This window comes from Heterocephalus glaber, unplaced genomic scaffold (assembly GCF_053883595.1).
Source record: "Heterocephalus glaber isolate CG9 unplaced genomic scaffold, H.glaber_assembly_v1.0 deba00001452, whole genome shotgun sequence".
NCBI classification, from domain to species: Eukaryota; Metazoa; Chordata; class Mammalia; order Rodentia; family Bathyergidae; genus Heterocephalus; species Heterocephalus glaber.
The window spans coordinates 10,962,969-10,988,220 of NW_028258302.1; the positions used below are offsets into that span (position 1 = coordinate 10,962,969).

Sequence of the window (25,252 nt, forward strand, 5' to 3'; positions counted from 1 at the left end):
TAAGGGAGCAGCCATGGGTGGCTCTTCCTCACTTCCTAGGCAAATACTGAGAGGCTGTGTCAGTAAGAACTTTGGACCCTGGGGCCAAGCTATTTATCCACTGGTATTTGATCCTCCTTCGGGGCTGTTTCCTCCTGCAGTGGGTTCCACTTCCCTGGGTTTCCAAAATTTGTTTGTATTCCCATTTGGGATGGGAAGGACCCATGGGAAGGACTGGTGTTTTAGACATGAAAAATATTTCTCTTCAGGTACCAGGCCAACGTGTGGCTCAACAGCCAGGCCACCTACTCCCAGCTCAAGGAACTGTGGCACTAGACAGAAAAGCAGGGAAACGGGAGGGCAGACACTCACTTGAGCTAATCTGAGGCCAGGAGGACTTTGCTGTGGTTTTCCCCTCTCCCCACTATACTTTTCTCATTCTCAGCCTGTCTTGACACTTAAGGGGAACAACACTGGGTGAGATGGGGGGAGTAGAAGTAGGTAGAGGATGCAGAATAAGCATATTGTAGAAAGAGAAGCATAGTATTAAACACTGACTTCAGGACAGAGTCTGTTCATGGCAGTGGTGGTCATGGAGCTGGGGGCACTGGAAGAGGAAGAAAAAGGGGGCTGGGGATTTAGCTCAGTGGCACTGCGCCTACCTTTCAAGCTCAAGGTCCTCAGTTCAATTCCCGGTGCCAGAAGAAAAGAAAAGAAAAAAAAGGAAAAGAAAAAGGGTATGTGATCAAGGAATGGTACCCAGGAACTTCAACTGTATTATGTTTTTGGGGTTTTTTTGGTACTGGGGATTGAACTCAGGACCTTGTGCTTATAAGGCAGGCACGGTGCTCCTGAGCTAAATCCTGAGCCCTTATATTATGTTTCCTTTCTTAGGTTGAGTAGTGGGTACGAGGATGTTCATTATTTTTTAAAGTTTTTGAGTGTGTCTGAAATATTTTATATGTACCACATTTAAAAGTACTTAGGACTTTGTAGCATAATGGCAGTGCATTTCATGCCTTATTTAAAAGTACAGACATCAGGGGCCGGGAATTTAGCTCAGTGGTTCTGGTGCCTGCCTTGAAAACACAAGGTCCCGAGTTTGATCCCCGGTACCAAAAAACAAAACAAAACAAATGATGGGGCTTATAGGGCTGGGGATTTAGCTCAGTGGTTTTGCCGCCTGCTGCGCAAGTGCAAGGCCCTGAGTTCGATCCCCGGTAACCCCCCCAAAAATAAAAAAAATAAAAAATAAAAGTACAGACATCAGGGCCAGGGATTTAGCTCAGTGGTTTTGCCACCTTCTGCGGAAGCACAAGGGCCCGAGTTCAATCCCCGGTACCAAAAAAAAAATACAGACATCAGGCCAAGGATGTAGCTCAGCGGCACAGCACCTGCCTGGCAAGCACGAGATCCTGAGTTTGATTCCTGGTACCAAAAAAAAAAAGCACAGACATCCATGCCAGGCATGATGGCAAACACCTGTAATTCCAACAATTTGGGAGGCTGAGGCAGGAGGATCGATGTGAGTTCAAGGCCAGCTTGGACTACAAAGTAAGACCCTGGGGCCAGGGATTTAGCTCAGTGGTTCCGGCGCCTGCCTCGCAAGCGCAAGGTCCCAGTTCTATCCCCCGTACCAAAAGAAAAAAAAAAAAAAAAAAAAAAAAAAAAGCCACACACAAAGTAAGACCCTGTTTCAAAAATTTTTAAAAAATAAATAAAAGTACTGTAAGTTAGGCTTCAGTATCCATGGGGGATTGGTTCCAGGACCAATATATATTTTTAAAATATCTATCTTTTTGTGTGTGTGATGAGAGTCTTACTATGTTGCCAAAGATGTCCTTGATCTCCAGGGCTCAAGCAATCCTTCTACCTCAGCTGTCTGACAAGCTTGGATTACAGGCGTGCTTCACAGAGCCTGGCTCCTATTCACTTTGATTACTCTTTAGGAAATTATAAGAAATTTGTATGTGATCAGTACAGATGCTTTTTTTTTTAAAAAAAAAATCAATGGTCGACTATAAATCCGCAGATGTGGAACCCAGAGATAGAGAAGGCTGGCTGTGCTCCAGAATTAGGAGTAGTGTTCCATTCTCCATTCCACTACCTCCTTGTTATCATTTCACTTCCCTGTGTCTCGGTTTATGGCTACAGCATGGATAAGAATGCCATTCAGTTGTTTATTACCTTAATACCTTAAATCCCTTCTATCATGTTTTCCCCATGAGCCCCATGTTCTGACAGATGATCTGCTCCCCAAATCACATTCACTAAGGTCCCCATTTTCATGAATTAAATATTAGATCAGAACTTCTGATCAGGGCTTTCAAAGTCTCAAAGTGACTACAAAGAGTTTATGTTCCAGCCAAAAGCAAAGAAACCTGACTTATTTGGTCTTTTCCAAGGTATAACCTCTTAGATTAGGAGTTAGTAAATATTAAATACGAGATCACAAAAGAGCTCTTATATTTCTGTTCCTGTCTCAGTAAACACCCCAAGTTATAAAGCACTGCACCAAGTGCCATCTACTATGAATCAAGTCAGTAAAGGGACCTTGAGTTCTCAGACAGCCTCATCCTTCCTACCACTACTTCCAATGAGAAAAATCTCAGACCTTATTTTTTCACATACCACTTTAAAATGCTGGTTTCAGAAAAATCCGAGCTCTAGAGTAGAAACTGGAAATTCCTGAGGGTCTAGTATTTTGTTTGCCTTGACAGATTTACAAATAACAAAAATAATAAGCCATAGTAGCAAAGGCTATTTATTGAGACTAGGCACCCTGGATACATTAGATCACTTTTCCCTCATTCTCAACTATGAAATAGGCACTTATTATCTTCCTTTTTTGTTTTGTTTGTTTTATTAGTACCGGAGATCGAACTCAGGATCTTGTGCTTTCAAGGGAGGTGTGCTGCCATTGAGCTAAATCCCTGGCCCTGTTTTGTTTTTTGCTCTGTAATTCAGCCTGGCCTTGAACTCACTATGTAGCCCAAAATGGCCTCTAACTCCTGGCAATTCTCCTGCCTCAGCCTCCTGAGTGCTGGGATTACAGGCATGCACCACCATGCCCAGCTACTATCTTCCTTCTAAAGAGAAAAAAGAACACTCAGAAAGACTAGGAGACTTACTCAAGAACACATAGCTAAGTACAGAACTGAGCATTCAAGCTAAGAAAACCAAGCTTTCTTGCTTCAATACAAAGTGCTTCTTTAACAACAGCCTGTTCTTCTGAGAATTGAGCCCAAACCAGTGGTGACAACTGAGGGTGTGCTGCAGTAGGCTGTTTATTATCATTGAAAGCTTTGAAAGGTTCACCATTGGGCCTGGGATTTAGCTCAGTGGTTTCACCGCCTGCTGCGCAAGCGCAAGGACCCAAGTTCGATCCCCGGCACCAAAAAAAAAAAAGGTTCACCATCACTGGCCTAACCCTTGGCCTAAATGAGTTATGGAAACCCTGAAAGTCATCTGCAGCAAAGGAATGAATTTGTTTCACTTCTCTTGGAAGACAGTGAGACCCTAAGAATTCAGACCAAATACACCTTACCCAGAGGGGGCAGTAGAAGGAAGGAAGATCTCCATAGCGCTGTCATCACTACCACTGTTTACTTACGGTAATAATACATAACTTTCATGGGACTAAGACTATATCGTCATTAGTAGCAATAAACAAGTGCCACAGATTTCCTAATACTACAATGTAAACTGTCATAAACCAACCAAGGCTGCTTCTGGACAATATTATTACATTGTTTTATTGTATGAGGCTTTAGGTGCTAAGAGATAATTTCCAAAACAACACAAGGGAAAAGCTAGGTGTGATAGTTTAGTCCCAAATTTGAACAATTTTTTTTGAGGGGGGCATAGCTAAGAGTAATCCCAGTTCCTATAAACTAGGTGTGGTTTGTGAGCTGTGACCCGTTCTAGAGTTTCAGGCCCCAGGAACAGGGGTAGAATCACCTCATCTTCAAGATTTTATCATAAGGAGTCAATCACGAGTGACCTTTAAATCCTGAATTAATACACAGTCAAAGCAGTTACAGTTTGGATGGAAATAAGAGATCACAGGGCCGGGATGCAGCTCAGTGGTACTGCGCCTGCCTGGCAAGCACAAGGTCCTCAGTTTGATCTCCAATACAAAAAAAAAGGGGGCCAGAGATTTAGTTCAGTGGTTCTGCCACCTGCCTTGTAAGCGCAAAGATCCGAATTCCATCCCCAGTACCAAAAAAAAAAGAGAGAGAAAGAGATCACACCTGGCCCATGTTACAAAACAAAAATTGAGGAAAGTGACTTGCCTAGTCACTTAAGATTTAGAACTGGGTCCTGTATCTATTGTCCATTTCTAAGGTCAGTGCTTTTCCCATTACAATGACAGTATTCTCTGGACAGTGCTGTAAACCTAACTGGAAAAAGCCCAACGGTTATTATTTACAATCAGGAAACAAGGAAAATCAGATGTGAGAAACAGAAGCATTTTGGCACCCTTAGGAGGAAAAGGAAATCAGATGTCAGCTGAATAAGAACAAGGAAGGCAGCATGGGCCTCTCCGATGGACAGGGAGATCCAGCAGGGGGATTGGAAGTAGGCAGGAAACAGAACAGACTTACATCTCTGCATCTGCTTGCTGTACTCAGACATGTTATCTGGACGGATGGAGCGCAAGAATTTAATGTAGTCATCACTGTGGTACTTGGTCATCTCCTCAGCATTGGCTTTGTGAGGGCGCTAGAGGGGAGAAGGGAGAAAGCAAGTTAGCTTTGACTGCTGTCAGTCTTCACTCAGTCTGGTTGGAATATTTGTATTTTCTGTCCAGGTGATGGACAAAAAGAAGTAACTGGATAGATTTAGGCCTCAAGAAATTTACGATCTAATTAGGCAGATAAGACTAGCAAAGGAGATTGGGTATTAGAAAACAGACTGCACCTCAAACTCTGTTGCTTAAACAAGTTATATCTAGAGCCACAATTTCTTCATTTACTGAACAGGGACAACAACTATCTCACAGGGAGGTTGTAAAAATTGGGTAAGATTGCCAGGTATGATGGCACATGCCCAGAATCCCACCACTAGAGAGGCTGAGGAAGGAGCATCGCCCCGAGTTTGAGGCCAGCCTGACTAGTGAGGCCCTATCTCAAAAAAAAAAAATTGTTAAATCTCTTTATAAACTATAAAGTATTTTAAAAATTATTACTTCTTAGGTATAATATATAATTATGGGCCAAATGACTCCAAGAGTTCAAGAAAAAGGGGTGATTACCAAGATAGATTATGTAAAGGCACAAATTTCCAATGATGAATATCATGATATTGGATACCCAAATGTACCAATGAATTTAATTTAAAAAAAAGAAAAAGGGGTGACTAATGACAATTAAAATAGATGAGAAATCCTTTATAAATCATCGCATCAACAATGATCACATCCTTTCCACTAAAACTTCCTTGACATGATAATTTCCTGGTCACCCCAACATTCTGATTCCACCTTTCCTCTTGTTAAAAAATTCTCTTCTCGGGCCGGGGATTTAGCTCAGTGGTTCCACCGCCTGCCTTGCAAGCGAAAGGTACCGAGTTTGATCCCCGGTACCAAAAAAAAAAATTCTCTTCTCTTAGCTGGGCATGGAGGTACACACCTGTAATCCCAGCACCAGGGAGGCTGAGGCAGAAGGATCACTGGGAGTTTGAGGTTAGCCTGAACTACTTATTGAGGCCCTCCCTCAAAAACAACAGTAACAAAAAAACAAAACAGTAACAAAAAAATCACTTCTCTTCCTCCCATCCCTTAAATGCAGGTCTTCATAGATGAATCTCTTCTTCTCTAATTAATTACCAATACTTTTATAGTTTACAAAGCATTTTCTACACTTAGCTAACATTTATTGTTTACACTGAGCTAGTCACTATTTTAGGCACATCTATGCTCTCTCACAGTATCCTCACACAGCCTGTGAAAGGTCATACTGTTATTGTCTGAATTTTATAAGGAAGAAACTACAGCACAGAGAGGGTAAGTAACTTACATAGGGTTCCACAGATGGTAAACTGGAAAAGGAAAACAGATGTATGGCTCCAGCTACTAACTGACTCTCATTTAAGTTCTCAGCTAATTTAATGAAGAATATAACACTAAAAGACAGCCAGCCACAGTGGCACATGCCTGTATTCCCAGCTACTTAAGAGACTGAGACAGAAAGATCACAAATTTGAAAATAGCCTGGGAAATTTTTTTTTCAGTATTTCCAATAATCTTTTTTTTCCAGTAATCTTTCATTTTCTACATATTACCATATATATATATTATATTATATTATATAAAGGATTTACTGTTCATCTTCTTTCTCTCTTTAGCCTTTTACTTCACTCCTCCACATACATCTGCAGTACAGAAAAGTATTAACATACAGACTGAAGACCACTATCCTTAGGCCTGCTTGTAAGGTTGGGCTTTGGCTGGGATTCAGAAACCTGTGCTTCAGGTGTTTCTCATTGTTACTCTGCCAAAATGTATACATAATGTGCTTTATGTCCAACACTTACTTTCCTTTGGGGGGGGTCTGGATTTTGGTATGTGCTAGGCAGAAGTTGCCCCTATGACTAGCTCCTAATAAAAACCTTAGGCACGAAGTCTGTATTGGGCTTCCCTGGGCAGAAACACCATGCATATGTTGTGTCATTTTTGTTGTTTTGTGTACCTTTTGTGGGAGGGACAGAGCTTAAGAAGTCTACACATGGATTCCTCCCATTCCAGTCTGTATCTTTGCCCCTCATGATCTGCCTATGTATCCTTATTAAGTTAGCCATCAGTACAACTACTACATAACATAGCTGTGTATCTTTACTACATTAGCTGTGAATATAACCATATGCCAAGTCCCCTGCACCCTTGCAGTGAGTATTTCAATATGAGTGGTGGTCTAGGCAACTACAGTACTGACACATGCACATAATACATAAAGTTGCATGGTTAAGTAGCCTGGGAAATTTAGTGAGGCCTTATCTCAAAATGAAAAAATAAAAAGGGCCAGAGATGTAGCCCAGTATTCCCTGGGTTCAATTCTTAGTACCACCAAGGGGGGGGGGGGACTGAAAAACAGATACTATCTTATTAAAAATAACCACAGTGAAAGAAGCAATGCTTGCCCTTAAATACCAAGTTGTTTCCACCATACTGAGTGAGTTATTCTTTACCATCTTAGCACTATTATCCATGCCATGATTTACTTCTTGCTTCTAGATAGAAGAGAATCTTAGTCTCTGTTCTACCCATCAACTCCTCAGGAATACTAGAGGCCACTGTTTTTTTCTTGCTTGTTTTTGGTATCGGGGATCCAACTTGGGTCCTTGTGCTTTCAAGGCAGGCAGCAGAACCACTGAACTAAATCCCCAGCCCTTGCTTGTTGTTTTTTGAGACTGGGTCTTGCCAAGTAGATCAGGCCAGCCTTGAACTTACAAGTGATCCTACTCCTTCAGCCTCTGGAGTGCTGGGATTATAGCCATATGTCACCAAACTGTGCTCTTAGAGGCTTTAAATTCAACTGGACACAACAATTTGTAGAGAGGCTAGAAGCCCTCAAATTTAACTTAACAGAGAACTTTTCTTTTGCTATTTCTATTAATGAAACCTAAATGTCATTTTAAATTCTGTCTTTTTTGCTTTCTCATTTCAAACCATTGCTAGCCCTTCTCATTATACCTCCATAATCTTTTTTTTTTTTGGTACCGGGGCTTGAACTTGGGTCCTTGCTCTTGCGCAGCAGGCAGCGAAACCACTGAGCTAAATCCCCGGCCCTACCACCATAATCTTAATAGTTAGTTTGTTGTTAGGGCTGGGGATTTAGCTCAGTGGTTCCGCCACCTGCCTCGCAAGCACAAGGTCCCGAGTTTGATCCCCAGTACAAAAAAAAAAAAAGTTATTTTATTGTGTTGGAGACAGAATCTCACCATGCAGTTCAGGCTGGCTTTGAACTCACCATGGAGCCCAGGCTGGCCTCAAACTCACCATAATCCTGTCTCAGCTGCCCAAGTGCTGGGATTACAAGTGTCCCCCACTACCTCCAGTTAATAGATTTTTAGTTAGAAAATTATTTTTGGAGACAAGGTCCCACAATATAGTTCAGGCTGACCTTGAACTCACAACATTTCTCCTGCCTCAGCCCCTCAAGTGCTAGGATTATAGACAGGTGTGTACAGCCATGCCCAGGTCTTTTATTCATTTCTTTGGGGAAGAGTGTGCAAGGATTGAACCCAAGGCCTTGTACATGCTAAGCATGTGCTCTACCACTGAGCTACACCCCACCCCAAAACCTTCATAACCTTGCCTGCATGCTCTATACTATTTCTTCTGTGCTCCTTTCTCAGTTTCCTATTCTCACTGCCTTCCACCTAGCTGCTCAAGACAAGCCAGAATATCGTCTTTGATTTCTCTCTCCCCTCATCCACTGCATTAGACTTCTCTTGAAACTGCCAATCTGCCAACTCTATCCACCTCTATGCCCAGACCACCACCGTTTTCTTTTGTTTTTTGAGACAGGGTCTCATTATGTGCTGTTCTTAAACTTACCACATAGGCCAGGTTCGCTTTGAACTCATAGCAATACTCCCGCCTCAGCCTCCCAGAAAGCTGGGTTTGCATGCATGTGCAACCAAGCCCCACTTACCACCTTTTTGGCCTGGATTATAGCAGCAATCTCCAGCCCTCATTTAACCAGTGGGAATATATTCTCAGGCAGAGTGATTGGTCTAAAATGCAAGTTGAATCACATCACTCTCCTCTAAAACCAAAGGCTTCACTCCTCCTATCAGGATGGAACTTTTTAACCTGGCTCAGAAAATTAGAATAATCTGTTCTCTGCTCACCTCTCAAGAATCCCCCTAAATATTTTATGCTCTATGGGGCCGGGGATTTAGCTCAGTGGTTCTGCCGCCTACCTCGCAAGCACAAGGTCCAGAGTTCAATCCCCGGTACCAAAAAAAAAAAAAAAAAAATTTTATGCTCTAGCAGAGGAAACACCAAATTCAAAGCAGTTCTAAGGGCTGGGCAGTTTAGCTAATTTGGTGTCAAAACAAATAAACCACGGGGCCGGGGACTTAGCTCAGTGGTTCCCCGCCTGTCTGCCTCGCAAGTGCAAGGGCAAGTGCAAGGTCCCGCAAGGTCCCAGGTTTGATCCCCATACCAAAAAACAAAACAAAACAAAACAAAAACAAATAACCAAACAAAATAAACTGGTAAGCAGATGACAGGCTTTACACAGCTCTAGCTGATTAGTACCATGAAGGAGTTTGGACTCAACTACAAAATTCTTTTGGGCCAAATTTCATTTTTTCAAAGGTTGACCATCACAATAAAGTTCTTAAAAATACTTTGTGGGTTAAACAAAACAAGTTCAAGGGGCTGAATTTATCTCCTGTACTGTACCAAAGTGCCAAGCGTGGTTTCATTTGCAATTCCCCAAGGGGAAGATTTCTCCCCTTAAGGCCTTTGCACATACCTGAACTAGAATAGAACACTGTTCTCACCAGTTCTTTTTTTTTTTTTTTTTCTTTTGGTACCAGGGATTGAACTCAGGTCCTTGTGCTTGCGCAGCAGGTGGAGAAATCACTAAGGTAAATCCCCGGCAGCACACTGTTCTCATAGCCTCTACTCAACCTTTAGGTTGCAACTGAAGTCAACTCCCCCAGAGAGCCGTCCTTAGCCCCCAGTCTCAGTTAAGTAACTCTCTAAAATGCTCCCCTGAGAATCCTGTACTTCCCTATCACAATCATCAAAACGCAAAGAAATTGCATTTGTGTGGCTGGGGATGCAGCATAGCTCAGTGGTAGAGTGTTTGCTTAGCATAGGTGAAGACCTCGGTTCAATCCCCAGGACCACAAAAAAAGAAAAGAAAAAAAACAAGGAACTACATGTATACTTGATCTATTCTGGGAGGCCAGAAGCAGGTCAAACTTTATATTAAGTAACAACCATGGTGCCTGGAATATAACAGCTGCTCAGTAGTTACCTGTTGACTCAATAAATTAACTTTCACTTGGATTATTTTTGGCCCTTAAACGGTCCCATTTATACTGAGCTGTATCCTCCTTTACCTTGTATATGAGAATCACAAAAATCGTCAATCTCCTGCTCAAAAATATTCAATGAGGGCCGGGGATTTAGCACAGTGGTTTCGCTGCCTGCAGCACAAGTGCAAGGACCCGAGTTTGATCCCCAGTACAAAAAAATACATATATTCAATGACCCTCATTGCCTTTGCTACCTTGTGCACACCATGTTGTTTCTCCTCTGCAGTGCCTGTTTGCCATCCCTGCCTTGAAGTCAGCTGACTATTGGACTGAAACTTATACAAACTATGAATGGAAGAGTGAAGAAGCCAAAGAACAAATGGTGAAGCAGTTCAAAGATGAGCAGAATCAGGAAGTCATTCCCCATTGTTGCATGGGTGACACTGGGAGAAAAGGGTGTTACCAGAGTCCAGAAGCCTGGACTGTTGGGAGAGGGAGTGAAAACCTCTGGGGGAACTGCCCAAGTGGAATTGGGACCAGGAAGGGAGGGTCTCTCCAGTGGGAGACTGCCAGACTCCACAGGATGCAGGAAAAGAAAGGTTGAGAACCACAGCACTAAAGTCCACCATGGGATCACAGAGCCGAGGTCTTTGCTGCTGCAATTAAGTTAAGAATCTTGAGATGAGATCATCCAAGTGGGCCTTAAATCCAATGACAAGTATCCTTGTAAGACAGAGAAAGAAGAAGACAAAGACAAAGAGGAGAAGCTATGTGAAGATGGAGATACCAACTGGAGTTACATAACCACAAGCTAAAGAATATCTGGAGTCACCAGAAACTGGACAAAGCAAAGTATTCCCTGTTAGAGGCTTCAGAAGAAGTGTGGCCTTTGGACACCTTGATTTCAGACTTCCAGCCTCCAAAATAGTGACAGAATAGATATCTATTGTTTTAAACCACCAAGTTGGGGATAATTTGCTGTAGCATCCCTAGAAAGCTAATACATTTTCTTTTAATAACCTATGGTTAACAGTTATTTTTCGGAGAAGACAGTTTTATAAGTACCTGTAATAGTATATAATGTAAACAAACTTGGAGAAGTTAATTTAATCCCTCAGAGCCATTTTTTTTTTTAACCTACTCCCATTCTCACAGGATGTTGAAATAATAAATAAAACTATGTAGCAGAAAAAAAATATTCAATGACTATTTACAGAGATTATAAACTCTTTGACATGGCAATCAAGGAACTTCACAAGATTCCTCTCTCAATCTAATTCCCCATGCCTTCTTCATAAATATTATACTACAGACAAACAACTCTTCAACAACTCCTGTGCCGCTTCCTGCCATTATGTTTATGTTCTTCCAAAATTCATTCTTTATTCCAAATCTCTGAAGGACATAGCCCATTTCAAATTTTTACAAAGTTAAAGCAAATCTCCTGTCTGTGATTCCAGCACGCAGGAGGCTGAGGCAGGAGGACTGTCACAAGTTCAAGGCCAGCCTAGGCTACGTAGTGACCTCAAGGATAGCCTGAACTACAGCGCAAGACCCTGTCTCAAATCAGTCAATCAATCAACCAAGCAAGCAAATCTTCTAGAACCCATCTTCATCCCAGGCCTCAAAGTTCCAAAGATAACCTCATTCACAGACAAAAATCACAAAATACACAATTAATAAAGCATCAAGAATGGTAGCCCACAGAAACAAACACACAAAAAAAGGAGATGCCGTGCCTGCCTGGCAAGCACAAGGTCCTGATTTTGAGCCCCAGTACAGAACAAAAGAAAAAAGAAAAAAAGAAAGAAAGAAAAAAGGACCAGGGATTTAGCTCAGTGTCACGGTGCCTGCCTCACAACTTCATGGCCCTGAGTTCGATCCCTGGTACAAAAAAAAAAAAAAATACCAGGGCTGAGGATTTAGCCCAGTGGTTCCGTCGCCTGCCTTGCAAGCACAAGGACCCGAGTTCGATCCCCGGTACCAAAAAAAACCCAAACAAACAAAAACAAAATAGCAGAACCATGGAAACATTTAAATAAAAAAAGAACTACAGGGCTGGGGATTTAGCTCAGTGGTTCTGCCTTGAAAGTACCAAGGTCCCAAGTTCGATCCCCATATCAAAAAAACAAAACAAAGCAAAAAAATGAACTACATTTCATGTTTATATATGAGTAAATTAGAATGTGCAAAAAATGATTTATAATAACAATTTTTAAAAAATGAAGTACTTGGGAAAAATATCTAATGAAAGACGTGCATGGCCTTCATGAAGGAAATTATAAGACCTTATGGAGGCCAGACACAGTGGCACACACCTGTAAGGCCATCTACTCACCAGGCTGAGGCAGGGGTATTACAAGTTTAAAGCCAGCCTGGGCATCTTAGTGAGACCCTGTTTCAAAATGAAGTAAAAGAGGCTGCAGATGGAGCTCAGCACTAGAGCACTTGCTTCACATATACAAGGCTGCATGTACCATCATCAATACTGCAATAAAAGAAAAACCTTATTGGGGCTGGAGGTACAGTTCAATGATACAGCATGTGCTTGGTTAGCAGTTTGCAAAGCCCTGGATTCAATCCCAGCACACGCGCGCGTGCACGCACGCACACACAGCCTTTATTGATGGCCAGAAACTCAAATACCCATGAACAATAGAGTGGATAAATTACAGCACACTTTACAATGAAATGCTACCCGATTTATTAATAAGAACTATAGCTACATGAAAAATAATGCATACTGTATAATTCATTTATATTTCTATCAAATTTGGCCAAATTTAAACTATATTATTTTAAGAGCCATATTTATGTATTTAAATTATAATGAAGGACACAGAAAAAATTAACAGAAAGGTCAGGAGTCTAGTTACTTCTTGGAGGAGGGAGGAAACTGATCAGGAAGAGTTACATGCAGGTTTCTGAGATACTGGCAATGTTTTATTTCTTTTTCTTTTTTCTTTTTTTTTTTTTTTGGTACCAGGGATCGAACTCTGGTCCTTGCACTTGCAGGGCAGGTGGCAGAACCACTAAGCTAAATCCCCGGCCCAATGTTTTATTTCTTACATTGGTGTTTACATGTATGTTTACTTTATATCAATTTTAAAAACATTTATTTTTCAAAATAAAGAACCAAAAGGAAGCCTTTTATAAGAAGTTTAATGGGTCTAAATAAGTGGAGATGTGTTTTGTTTATGGATTTGAGGCCTTACATTCTTTTTTTTTTTTTTGTACTGGGGATTGAACTCAGGTCCTTGCACTTGAAGGGCAAGCGGCGGAACCACTGAGCTAAATCCCCGGCCCTTGCTTTTACCTCTTTTACTGAGCCCAACCTCACTCTGTAGAGCCAGTTTCTTCCTCACTCTTTGCTGTTACTTTTTCAAATATACTTTGTTACCTTAAAAAAAAAAAAAAAAAAAAATCAAGTGCCAGGGATATAGCTCAGTGGTGCCACCGCCTGCCTCACAAGCGCAAGGTCCGGAGTTCAATCCCTAGTACCAAAAAAAAAAGGTGTATGCTTACAGTCCAAGCACTCTGGGATGCTGCAGCATAGGGATCATGAGAGTTCAGTCTGGGGTACTAAATGACTTAGTGAGGCCTTAGTGAGACTTAGTTCAGTGCAAAGGCCTTGGATTCAATCCCTGTTACTGAAGAAAAAAAAAGAAAAAAAACACTATGGCTCCATTTATTTAACATTTCAGCATATAAAACCAAAACATGCTGAGCATGGTGGTATATGCCTGTAATCCTAGCACCAGGGAGGCTGAGACAGGAGAATCACTGCGAATTCAAGGCCAGTCTGGAATACATAGTGAGACGCTGTCTCAAAAAAAAAATTTGTTAAAGAATACACATACATAAAATTATAAAGAAAAGGAAGGGGCCAGGATTTAGCGCAGTGGTGTTGCCATTTGCCTGGCAAGCGCAAGGACCCAAGTTCAATCCCCAGTTCCAAAAAAAAGAAAGAAAAGAAATAAAGAAAAGGAAGATGATGATGAATTCCAAATTCAGGGCTGAGTGAACTCTGGGTGAGAAGGATCAACAAAAGGCATAAAGTGACTTCAGCAGTTAATATAAAATTTTTCCTTAAATTAGGTAGTATTGATTGAATTGTGTCTTTGTACCTTATATGTCTCATAAAAAATTCTTTCAAGGGCCGGGGATGTAGCTCAGTGGTTCCACCACCTGGCTCACAAGCAGAAGGTCCTGAGTTCAATCCCCAGAATAAAAACAAAAATTTTTTTCAGCTGGGCATGGTAGTCCACACCTGAAATTCCAGCACTCATGAGGCTAAGGCAGGAGGATCGCTGCAAGTCCGAGGCCAGTCTGGGCTATACAGTGAGTTCAAGGCCAGCCTGAACTACATAGTAAGAGCCTGACTCAAAAAAAGGAGGAAGGAGGGAAGGAAGAGGAAAGAACAAGGTCTAGAGAGCTGAGAAGAGATTGTACTGAGGTTCTGCTTTAGGAGTTTACAGTAAGAATAAGAACACCAAAAAAAAAAAAAAAAAAAAGAATAAGAACACCATAAGCTGGCCATGGTGGCACACACCTGTAGTCCCAGAACTCTGGAGGCTGAGGCAGGATTCAAATTCAAAACCTGCCTGGGCTGTATAGTGAGTTCAAGACCAGCCTGAACTACACACCAAGAACCTTGCTCAAAAAACCAAAAGAAAAGAACAGCCTAAAAATGAAGCCATCTCTCATGAGATATTCTCTTGCCAAGTGCAGTGACATACACGCCTATAATCCCAGCACGGAAGGAGAATGAGGCAGGAGAGTTGGAGGGCTGCCTGAGCAACTTAGCATGGCTCTGTCTCAAAAATTTTAAAAAACATTCATTTTTAAAAATTTTATTTATTTATTTGTTTATTCATTCATTTATTTATTTATTTTTGGTGCCGGGGATTGAACTCAGGTCCTTGCGCTTGCACAGCAGGCGGCGAAACCACTGAGCTAAATCCCCGACCCCTTAAAAGACATTCTTAAAAAGCCTTGGATGTAGCCCAGTTTGAGGTTCCTGGGTTGAATGCCCAGTACTGACCCTCCACAAAAAAAGGTATTTTCTCCTGTGCAGCCACACTCAGTTGCTGCCCAAAGAGCCATTCTCTTGGCAACGGATCCCCAGGGATCAAATCATAATTAGTCCAAGCCAGTTCTAGTAATCCTATCTGCCTACACTGACAGTCTGTCTAAGGACAGCAAATCACCCAAGGGATGCAAGGAAAGGTCTGGTGGGAAGCTTCTAGGAAAAGTTTTTTGTTTTTTTTTAATAAAGGAGGAGATCCCCAGAAAACCTCATGTTCTTCATTCCCAGCTGCCCTTCAAGCGTTAAAAAGCTATCTGCTCAGGGCCAGGGATTTAGCTCAGTGGTTCTGCCACTTGCTGGGCAAGCACAAGGACCAGAGTTAGATCCCCGGTACCAAAAAAAAAAAAAGCTATCTATTCAAATGGTCTGTCTGCTCCTCTACTTCCTCCTTGCTTCCCCAGGTGCTACCATTAGCTCCAGAGACATGACAGGCCTTCTGGGGCAGAAGATTCATCTCCTTTTAGTCTTGGGATGGTGAGAAGGATCCTGCTGTTGCTAGGTTACTCAAGCTATTGCCACAGACTTTAACAACACACTCTTACACTATAAGACAACACAGGCCCTAAGTCCCTCTTTATTTTCTCATTTGGACTCTTGCAACAGCCTCCTGACTGGCCTCTCTGCTTCTAAAATACATGCCAGTTCCTATCTTCCTTTCATTTAAAACTTTTCACTTGCTCCTCACTACCTCCAGAAGAGGTTAAACTGGGAATGACTGGACCAAATTTAGTCCATGTAGATACTTACTTGTTTGGTTTAAACCCAAGCTAAAAAAAATTAAAACCTTGATTCAACATTAACACTGGGAGACTTGAGCTACATATCCAGATTCTCTCTCTTTTTTTTTTTTTTTTTTTATTTGAGACAGGGCCTTGAACTGATGGTGATCCTCTTATCTACCTCACACTGACTGATCTTCCAGTTTTAGATGAAAATATAGTAGCCGGATGTGGTGGCCCACACCTGTAATCCTAGCACTGGGGAGGCTGAGCCAGGGAGGATTGCCAGGAGTTCTAGACCAGCCTGGCCCTCATAGTGAGTTCAGGGCCAGCCCAAACTACAAAGGGAGTCCCTACCTCAAAAAACCAAAAAAAAAAAAAAAAAAAAGGGGGGTGGGGTGGGGCTGGGAATTTAGCTCAGTGGTTCTGGCGCCTGCCTGGCAAATACAAGGTCCTGAGTTCAATCCCCGGTGCCAAAAAAAAAAAGAGAATATGGGCTGGGTGTGGTAGCACACACTTATTCCAGCACTCAGCAGACTGAGGAAGGAGGATTGTCAGTTCAAGGCCACTCTGGGATATATCCAAGGCCCCATCTCAAAAACAAAACAAAACCTGGAAGATGGAGCTGGGTGTGGTGGCATATCCTTTTATTCCCAGCACTGTGGGAGCCTGAGGCAGGAGGATTCCAAGTTCAAACTCAGTGATTTAAGACTCTGTCTCAAAAAATAATAAAAGTGCTGGGGATGTAGCTCAGTGTGAAAGCTTGGGGTTCAATCCCTAGTACTACAGGGAAAACAAAACAACCCGAAGATCAAGCAAAAATCAGCTGGAGGGCTGAGGATTTAGCTCAGTGGCACCATGCCTACCTTGCAAGCACAAGGTCCTGAGTTCAATCCCTGGTACTGAGGTGGGGGGGATCAGCTGGAGCTGAGTCAAGAAGTTGGTCAGAGTCTAAGCTCCCTGGTAACTAGCTGGCATCCAGTTCAACACAGTCTCAGTCATTCCTGTTTTTGTTGTTTTTTTTTGTGGGGGCCACTGGGTTTGACTCTGGCCCACCAGGGCTGCTTAGTACACCACATCCAATTCCTGCTGACCTCTCCACCTCTGTCTCCTGGCACTTATACTCTGGACCTGCTCAACAAGACGCTCATATTTTCCCCAAACACCTTATTTTTCTTACCTCAAACTTTTTGCCCATGTTCTTCCCTTGGCCTAGAATGCTAGTTCCTTCTTGTAACCCAGACTAAATTCTATTCAATCTTTAAAACCCTCCTTAGATATCACCTCTAGGAAACAGTCCACAGTTCCCTTGGTCTTTGCTCATTATCTCTGCATCTATACATTCTTTAATTGTTGCATGTACACACGGTAGTATACTTTACTTACTTACATGTGGGTCTCAGCCTAGAATAAATCCATAAAAACATGTACTGTACTTGCTACAGAGCCACTCAACACATTCAACTCAGTGAATGAGTAGTTAAAAAAGTGAAATAATGAAAAACACATGAGAGGGGCCGGGGATTTAGCTCGGTGGTTTCGCTGCCTGCTGCGCAAGCCCAAGGACCCGAGTTCGATCCCCAGTACCAAAAAAAGAAAAACACATGAGGAACTTGAGCTGATGAGGTAGGGAAGGGGTAGTGCCTCTAGTAACTCACATAGATTTCCATCTTTCGGTAGAGACCATAGTTCAGCAGCAAATTGTGAGTCATGCGGATTCGGTGAGGCTTCATTGGGTGGCCTTGTCCATAATAGTAATTTCCAACATCCCCTGCAGAAGAGTGACAGCTTCAGTAACAGAGACACACATTCCCAGGAGAGCCCAGGAATTTTTACAGCAAACTCCCAGGCAAACTTCTTTCTAGCTCATTTCTAGTTTCCAAGATTCTCTCCCACTTTGAGGAATGGTAATTACAGAAGAAACAAAACTAAAAGCAAGGAACCCTAGTGAGGTCAGCACTTAAGGTTGAGTCATAGGCACTAGAGAGGATGAGGGGTTTATTCCAAAGCTACCGGGAAATAGCAGCCAGCAGCCACCTCACTATTCCTCCAAGAAATTCCTTCCCAAAATAGAAAACCATCACTACTCAGAATTATTATAAGCTACAGTTTTGTTTTGTTTTTTGGTACCGGGGATCGAACTCGGGACCTTGTGCTTGCAAGGCAGGCGGTGGCACCTCGGGATCTTCTGCTTTCGAGGCAGGCGGTGGAACCACTGAACTAAATCCCTGACCCTTTTTGGTGTTTTTTGAGATAGGGTCTTGCTATGTAGTTCAGGCTGACATTGAACTATGTAGTGGAGGCTGGCCTTGAACTCACAGCAATCCTTCTGCCTCAGCCTCCCAAGTGCCGGGATTATAGGCGAGCACCAACACACCCTGCCAGTTATTTTCATAATCCACAATTCAAATAACATCACTCCCCTGCTCAAAAACCCTAACAGCTCCATATTTCCTACAGGAAAAGGAGTGAAGAATAACTTTAGCAGGCTGCCCCACAGAGTTGTTTAACCTACCTTTCTGCTTTATCTCCTGCTATTACTACCCTTAAACTTTCCCTCAGTACAGACACGTTTATTCTCACTCTTTGCCCCAGACTAAAGCAAATAGAACTAGCTGCCTATTTGTATAAATAGGCATGGCCAATAGGAAATATCCATGCCCTTTAATCTATGCACACCCATGGCAGTTTTCGTACCACAATGGCAGAGCTCAATAAAGCAATTGCCACAGAGACCCAGATGGTAAAATAAAGCCTAAAACATTTACTACTTGGCCCTTCACAGAAAATGTTTACCAGACTAGACACACCAGACTATCAACATCCTGAACATGGCATTCGGCTTCATGACAAAATATTCTTAGTCCAGAATGTTCCCTGGACCTGGAATATTTTCTTCCCTGATAATCCTCACACTACAATCCCCAGCTCACTCTCCAACATATCCTCCCCTCCTTTACAATCCTGGGAATTGAGGATAGGGCTAGGGTCAGGGCGAGCATAGGGGCGATGATAAATAGTGAGATGGATGAGGCCGATGGTTTTAATGGTTCTTTAATAAATAGTTTTAGGGCGTCGGCGATTGGTTGGAGGATTCCGTATGGGCCAACGATGTTGGGGCCTTTTCGTAATTGTATATAGCCCAGGAGTTTTCGTTCTATTAGTGAGGTATGCCATTGCTAATAGAATTGGGATTAGGAGTAGTAGTGTGTTGATGATGTGCATTAGTTGTTAAGGAGAGGAGTTGAACCTCTGATGGTAAAGTTTTAAGTTTTATGCAATTACCGGGCTCTGCCACCTTAACAAGCCCTTTTCTAGGGCTTTTGTTTGGAACAATTATTGGATTGATTTGTCTTCATCCTTTTATTGCAAAGAGGTACATCTCCAGGCCTTTTTTATTTTGAAACAGGGTCTTACTAAATTGGCTAGGCTGGGCCTGAACCTGTGATCCTCCTGCCTCAGCCTCCCAGGATGGTGGGATTACAGCTAAAACCTTTTCTTGATCAAGATTCAGTCTTTTCAAGCTGAGCATGGTGGCACACACCTGTAATCCCAGCACTTGGAAGGCTGAGGCAGGAAGATTGCTGCAAATTCGAGGCCAGCTTGGACTACGTAGTGAGTTCAAGGCCAGCCTGGGCTACATAGTGAGACCTTGCTTCAAAAAAACCAAAAATAAATAAATAAATGTTATATCTACAGATAATAATTTTTTTTTTTTAAAAAAAAAAGGCCTCCAAGATGAGGTAGAGGTTTAGCACCTGGTGGAAAAAAGGGATAGCCCTTGATCTCTAGTACTCCTTTGCCTGTCAAGCCTGGACCCAGCCAAGGCTCAGACCTGAGGAACTAAGATACCTTATCTAAAAAGCTAACAAGTGGGTTCCTTTTCTTAAGAGTTTTTAATTGGGTTCCTGAGACTTTAAAAGGAATAATTCCTTGCATTTATCTATTTATTTCTGGTACCACAGATCAAACTCAGGACCTTGCATTTGTGAGGCAGGTGTGGTGTCACTGAGCTAAATCCCTGGCCCTCCTTCCATTTAGATACTACTTCGAACTTTTTTTTTTCAGTGCTGAGGATTGAACCTAGGACTTTGCACATGCTAGACAAGCACTCTACTATTGTACTATACCCCCAGCCTGCTACTTTAAAGATCTTTCCAGTGCTGGGCTTGGTGGCACACATCTGTAATCCCACTTGGGAAGCTGAGGCGGGAGGATCACCACAAATTCAAGGTCAGCCTGAACTACATAGTGATATGTTGTCTGAAAAACAAAAAACTTTCCTCCCATCACTGTTCTTATAGAAACTGTTATTAATTTTTTAAATCACCATTTTAGTTTTATAGTAAAATTACCTGAAAGGTAAAGTGACTTGCTCGATATTACAAAACTTTTGAGTGGCAGAGTCAAATCTGAGTACCAAGTAACCTCAAGTAACTGCAAGACTCAGAGTTTTTTTTTTTTCTTGGTACTATGGATCCAACTCGGGTCCTTGCGCTTGTGAGGTAGACAGCGGCACCACTGAGCTAAATCCCTGGCCCCAAAACTCAGAGATTTTAAGAAGTCTACTGCCGAGGGACAGGGATTTGGCTCAGTGGTTTTGCCACCTGCTGGGGAAGCTCAAGGGCCTGAGTTCGATCCCCAGTACCAAAAAAAAAAAAGTCTATTCCCAAGCTGGGTGTTGTGGTGCACACCTGTGATACCAGCACTTGGGAGGCTGAGGCAACAGGATCACCATGAGTTCAAGGCCAGCCTGAACTACACAGTGAAACCTTGACTCAAAAAAACAAAACAAAACAAAAAAGTCCATTCCCTTTTCTAAAGACTGAGATCTTCCACTTTTTCTTCTTTTAAAATAGGGTCTTCCCATGCAGTTCATAGCTGGCCTTGAACTCACCATACAGTCAAGGCTAGCCTTCAACTTCCAATCTTCCCAAGCTCCCAAGGCCTGGGATTATAGGCATGCACCATGATGCCTGTATCCACTTCTTCTTCTCTTAAACTGGGAACATCAAGATTATAAAACTATCCAAAATGACATGGGTACAAAAATCATAGGTTTCATGGGCTGGAGATTTAGCTCAGCGGCATAGCACCTGCCTGGCAAGCATGAGGTCCTGAGTTTAATCCTCAGTACCAAAAAAACCCCCATAGGTTTCAGCCTCAAATGGATCCTGCACTGCCCAGCAATCTTTCTAAACTTATTTCCCTAGTTCCTTCTTTAACAACAGCTAATTAAATTGCCTCTTCCTGATTGCTTTTCCAGCAACTGCCTTCCCTCCACCTCTCAAGAAAAGGAAGATTCTCTTATTTCATTTTAAGCGCTCCTTCAACTTTCTCCCCATCTTCTTACCCACTCCATTTTTTTTTTTTAAGGTACTGGGAATTGAACCCAGGCCTTGCACATGCTAGGCAAGGCCTCTACTACTGAGCTAGTCCAGCCCTTCTTCCCTTCAACTTATCTACATTTGAACTTTTCCTTGCCACCTGCTTCCTCATCACAAAGGAACTTCTTGAAAGCTAGTGTTCCTACCTGGGCTCTGGTGTCCATGCCACCTGGTCTCCTCCAGAGCCTCCATCACTACTAATCTCTTTCCTGTATCTTCAATTTCTCTTTCATTTGTTTTCCATAGGAATTTGAATATGCTCAACTCTGGCCATGTGCCGTGTGGTGGCACATGCCCATAATCTCAGTACTCAGGAGGCTGATACAGGAGAATCACAAGTTTGAGGCCAGCCTAGCCTACCTAGTGAGTTCAAGGCCAGCTTGAACTACGTAGTGGGTCGCTATCTCAAAAAAAAGGAATATGCTCGACTCTTAGCCACTACATCTCTTCTTCTTTTTGGTACCAGGGATGGAACTCGGGTACTTGGGCTTTTGAGCCAGGTGGCAGAACCACTGAGCTAAATCCCCGGCCCTACATCTCTTCTTTATCAACAACTCTCTCTCCTTACCTCATAAAAGCTTCTTCTAAAAAAATTTTCAAAGGCTGGGGATTTAGCTGCCTGCTTCACAAGCATAAGGTCCTGAGTTCGATCCCCAGTACAAAAAAAAAAAATTTCAATCTGCTCTCTCCTCTTCATCCTGAAATCTACTGTAATCTAGATTCTACCCCAACCCTTGCCAACACTTTGCCCACTCCTCCTTTGGCTTCTGTAATCTGACATTGTCTGGTTCACTTACCTCTCAGGACCACTTCCTCTATATCTTTTATTCATTTAATTACTAAATATTTGAGAGCCTACTACGAACTAGGCACTATTTTTAGGACTGGGGATAAAGAGGCAGACAAGGCATGTTCTCTCTCTAAGAGAAGCTGGCTGACTGCAAAAAATGTGACCAAGCAAATGAACAATTTCAACACCCAGTGACAAGTGCTATGACAAAAAATACAGACCATGGGGGCCACTAGATTTTTCCTCAGTCCACTTCCAGAATTTTACCTTAGATCCTCTTTCTACCCTATCAACTTCTTCAGTGATAGCATTCTCTTCTAAACTAAAATTTCTACCTGTATGCTGACAACTACCAAAAATCTGTCTAATAAAATGTAGACCTCAACAGTTGACAGCAAACTGGAGGCCTCTAATTACATCTTCCATAAACGTCTCAACAGGTATTTCTAAAAAAAAAAAAGTAAAATCCAAAGTTATCACTGGGCATGGTGGCACACACCTGTGATCCTAGCACTTGGGAGACTGAGGCAGGAAGATCGCCATGAGCTCAAGGCCAGCCTGGAATACACAGTGAGTTCAAGGCCAGCCTGAACCATATAACGTGAACTTGCTCTCAAAAAACAAAACAAAGGGCCGGGGATTTAGCTCAGTGGTTCCTCGCCTGCCTCAAAAGCACAAGGACCTGAGTTCGATCCCTGGTACCAAAAAACCCCCCAAAACCAAAAAACAAAACCCACAAAGTTATCAATTGACATGGCTTTCTCCAAACACCCATTATGAAACTACCCACACCAGAAACATTAGATTTAAGTCTTCTTCCTTATCCCTACATTCATTAATTTACTTTCCCAGAATAATATTTCTAAAGTATAAAGCCTACATAAAACTTCAATGATTCACAAGTGCCTTCATAACAAAGTCCAACTTCCTCAGGAGAGCATGCCCACCCCTTCGTGATCTGGTCCTTATTTAATTCTCAAGTCTCACCACTTAACAACCCTTCCCTCTATCCTGCTCCCACCTTCTACACCAGACCCCCAAATCTATGCCTCAGGCATACACACTGGACAAATACCGATGTCTTTCAAAGGTGCCGTCCTCTCCCTCGCCTCTAACCTTGCTGTTACCTTCCCCTTCTATTGCTCGGCTAATAATTCTTGTTCTTCGGGTCCTAAGTGAGATGACACTTCCTTCCCTGACCCTAGGCTGGGTTGGGTGCCTCTGTTCCGTGCTCCCCGACACGGAGCTCTCTTCATTCCTCAATACCGCAGGGTACTTCTGACGCTGCCTAGCTCCCCCTTCAGACCGCGAGCTGAATAGGAAGCGTGACTTGGATGAGCCCCTGGCCCCAGCACCTAAACCCCTACAACAGAATAAACTGCTCCATAAACTTTTGTTCCATGAAAAGTTGTCTGAACAGGTTGCATCCCTCTCTTTCCAGCCCGGGGCCCTATTTCCCAGCAGCAATTGCAGGCCCCGCTCAGAGCCTGGGGGAGGGGAAGCGGATGACCAGTCCTGCGGGGCTCACTCCAAAAGCGACCAGGATGGCATGGGACACAGACAGACACCTTTGTATTCCCAGGGGGGAAATTCATCCTTGCAATCGTCTCCATCAGACTCAGCCTCCCCTCCAGGAGTCCCGCTCAAACTCTCGCCATCAGACTCGCGTCAGAGTCTCCCCACCAACACCACCTCAGGCTTCCTCCGCGCGACCCCTCTCGGCCTCAGCCTCCTCCCTCAGCCTCTCCCCAGTGCCCAGCCTCCTCTCTCCGACCCCCTCGGCCTCGCTCTCCTCGATCGGGGCGGCCAGGCCCCGCCCCCGCCACCAGGACGGGGCTCACCATCGTAGTAGTAACAGACTTTCCTCCTGGTGCCCTGAGTCTGCGCCATCTTGCTGCCTCCTGTCCCTCCCGTCAGTCGGTCCGTCCGCCCGCCCGCGGCTTCGCTCAGCTGCCGACCCCAGGGGGGAGGGGCGGTTGTCCAGCCCCGCCCGTCCCTTCCCAGGCTCACCTATTGCGGCGCAGCCCGGGCACCGCTCCAGCCAACCAGCTTGAGCAAAGACTGGCCCGGAACTCGGCGGGGGGCAAGGGCAGCCCTGAGAGGCCACGAGGGCCCCCTGGGCCTGTACCAAGGTCCGCGACAGAGGGGTGGGGGAGCAGCCCGGGGACCGTACCATCAACCCCGGGGGAGGAAAGTAGCCCGATAAACTTCACAGTCCCATTGCGTTGTTGGAAGCATGCTTGGAGATCCGAGGCCAACTTTCTAATTTTACAGAGACTCAATCGAGGCCTGCAAATGAAAAGTGACTTGCATAAGGTCACTCATAACGAGTAAGCTGTACCTAGATTCGAAGGACTGTTTGGAGGAGGAAAAAATAAAATAACAAGACAGAGAAGGAAAACTAGTTTGTCAAAGGCCCACTAGGGGCCAAGTGCTTTGCCCTTTACCGGTTCGTAGTTATTTCTCACAGCAGCTCCGGTGGAGGGCTTTTATCCACCATTTTGGAGATAAGGGTGAAGAACTTCACGATTGCCTGCGCAGAGGCACATGCCTACAAGCCACAGGAAGATGGCAAGTTCGAGGCCAGCCTGGGCAATTGGGAAATATGGCAAAACGGTACTGCCACCAAACAAAACAAAACAAAACACAAAACCCTCAGACGTTTTTGAACTGCTGAAAGCCTTTTCAATTGTATAGATCTTTTGAATACCTGCGGTGCACCAAAAGCACAAAATGGCAGAACCCAGCCTTTCTAACCCCAAAACCTGCCCACATGATACAGGGACCCAAAATGACTAAGAAATCTTTAGACAGCAGGAAATGGGATTGTGCCATTGTTAAAAGAACAGATGTGCCTGGGGATGTAGCTCAGTGGCACCGCGCCTGCCTGGCCAAGCACAAGGTCCTGAGTTCGATCCCCGGTACAAAAAAAAAAAAAGACCGGAGTTCTCAGCCCTGGCTTGTTGACATTTTGGGCTGGATGATTCTTCACTATTGGGGCTGTCCTGTGAGTCACAGATGTTTATCAGCATGCTTGATCTCTACCCATTAGATGCCAGAAGCACCCCATATGCACACTGTGACAATAAAAGTTGTCTCTAGACATTGCCAAATGCCCAGGGTGAGGGTGTCTAGTTGCAATGTAAAATTGTCCTTTCCCCTCCCCTTGAGAATCACTGCACTAGATGCTAGATGGATCAGGATGGACTGGTCATTACCTAAAGCTGAAAGACCAAAAAGTACATGCTGAGCTATTAAAACAACCGACAACAACCTTACTGCTTGACCA

At 43.4% G+C, this 25,252-nt stretch overlaps 1 protein-coding gene across 2 annotated transcripts in view; it reads right to left on the reverse strand.

Moving 5' to 3' along the window:
• Positions 1-24,115, reverse strand: part of Hdac1 (histone deacetylase 1) — a 36,242-nt gene extending 12,127 nt beyond the window's left edge. Inside the window, exons 1-3 of one of the 2 annotated variants that reach the window (XM_021263265.2) lie at positions 23,974-24,115; positions 17,445-17,557; positions 4,587-4,704 (exon numbers count right to left, since the gene is read on the reverse strand). In XM_021263265.2, coding sequence (XP_021118924.2) covers positions 4,587-4,704; positions 17,445-17,519 — 193 coding nt within the window. In that variant the 5' untranslated portion in view covers positions 17,520-17,557; positions 23,974-24,115. Of the gene's footprint in view, positions 1-4,586; positions 4,705-17,444; positions 17,558-23,804 lie in introns of both variants that reach the window. The other variant, XM_004850851.4, reaches the window with a different exon arrangement.
• Between the last annotated feature and the right edge of the window lie 1,137 nt (positions 24,116-25,252).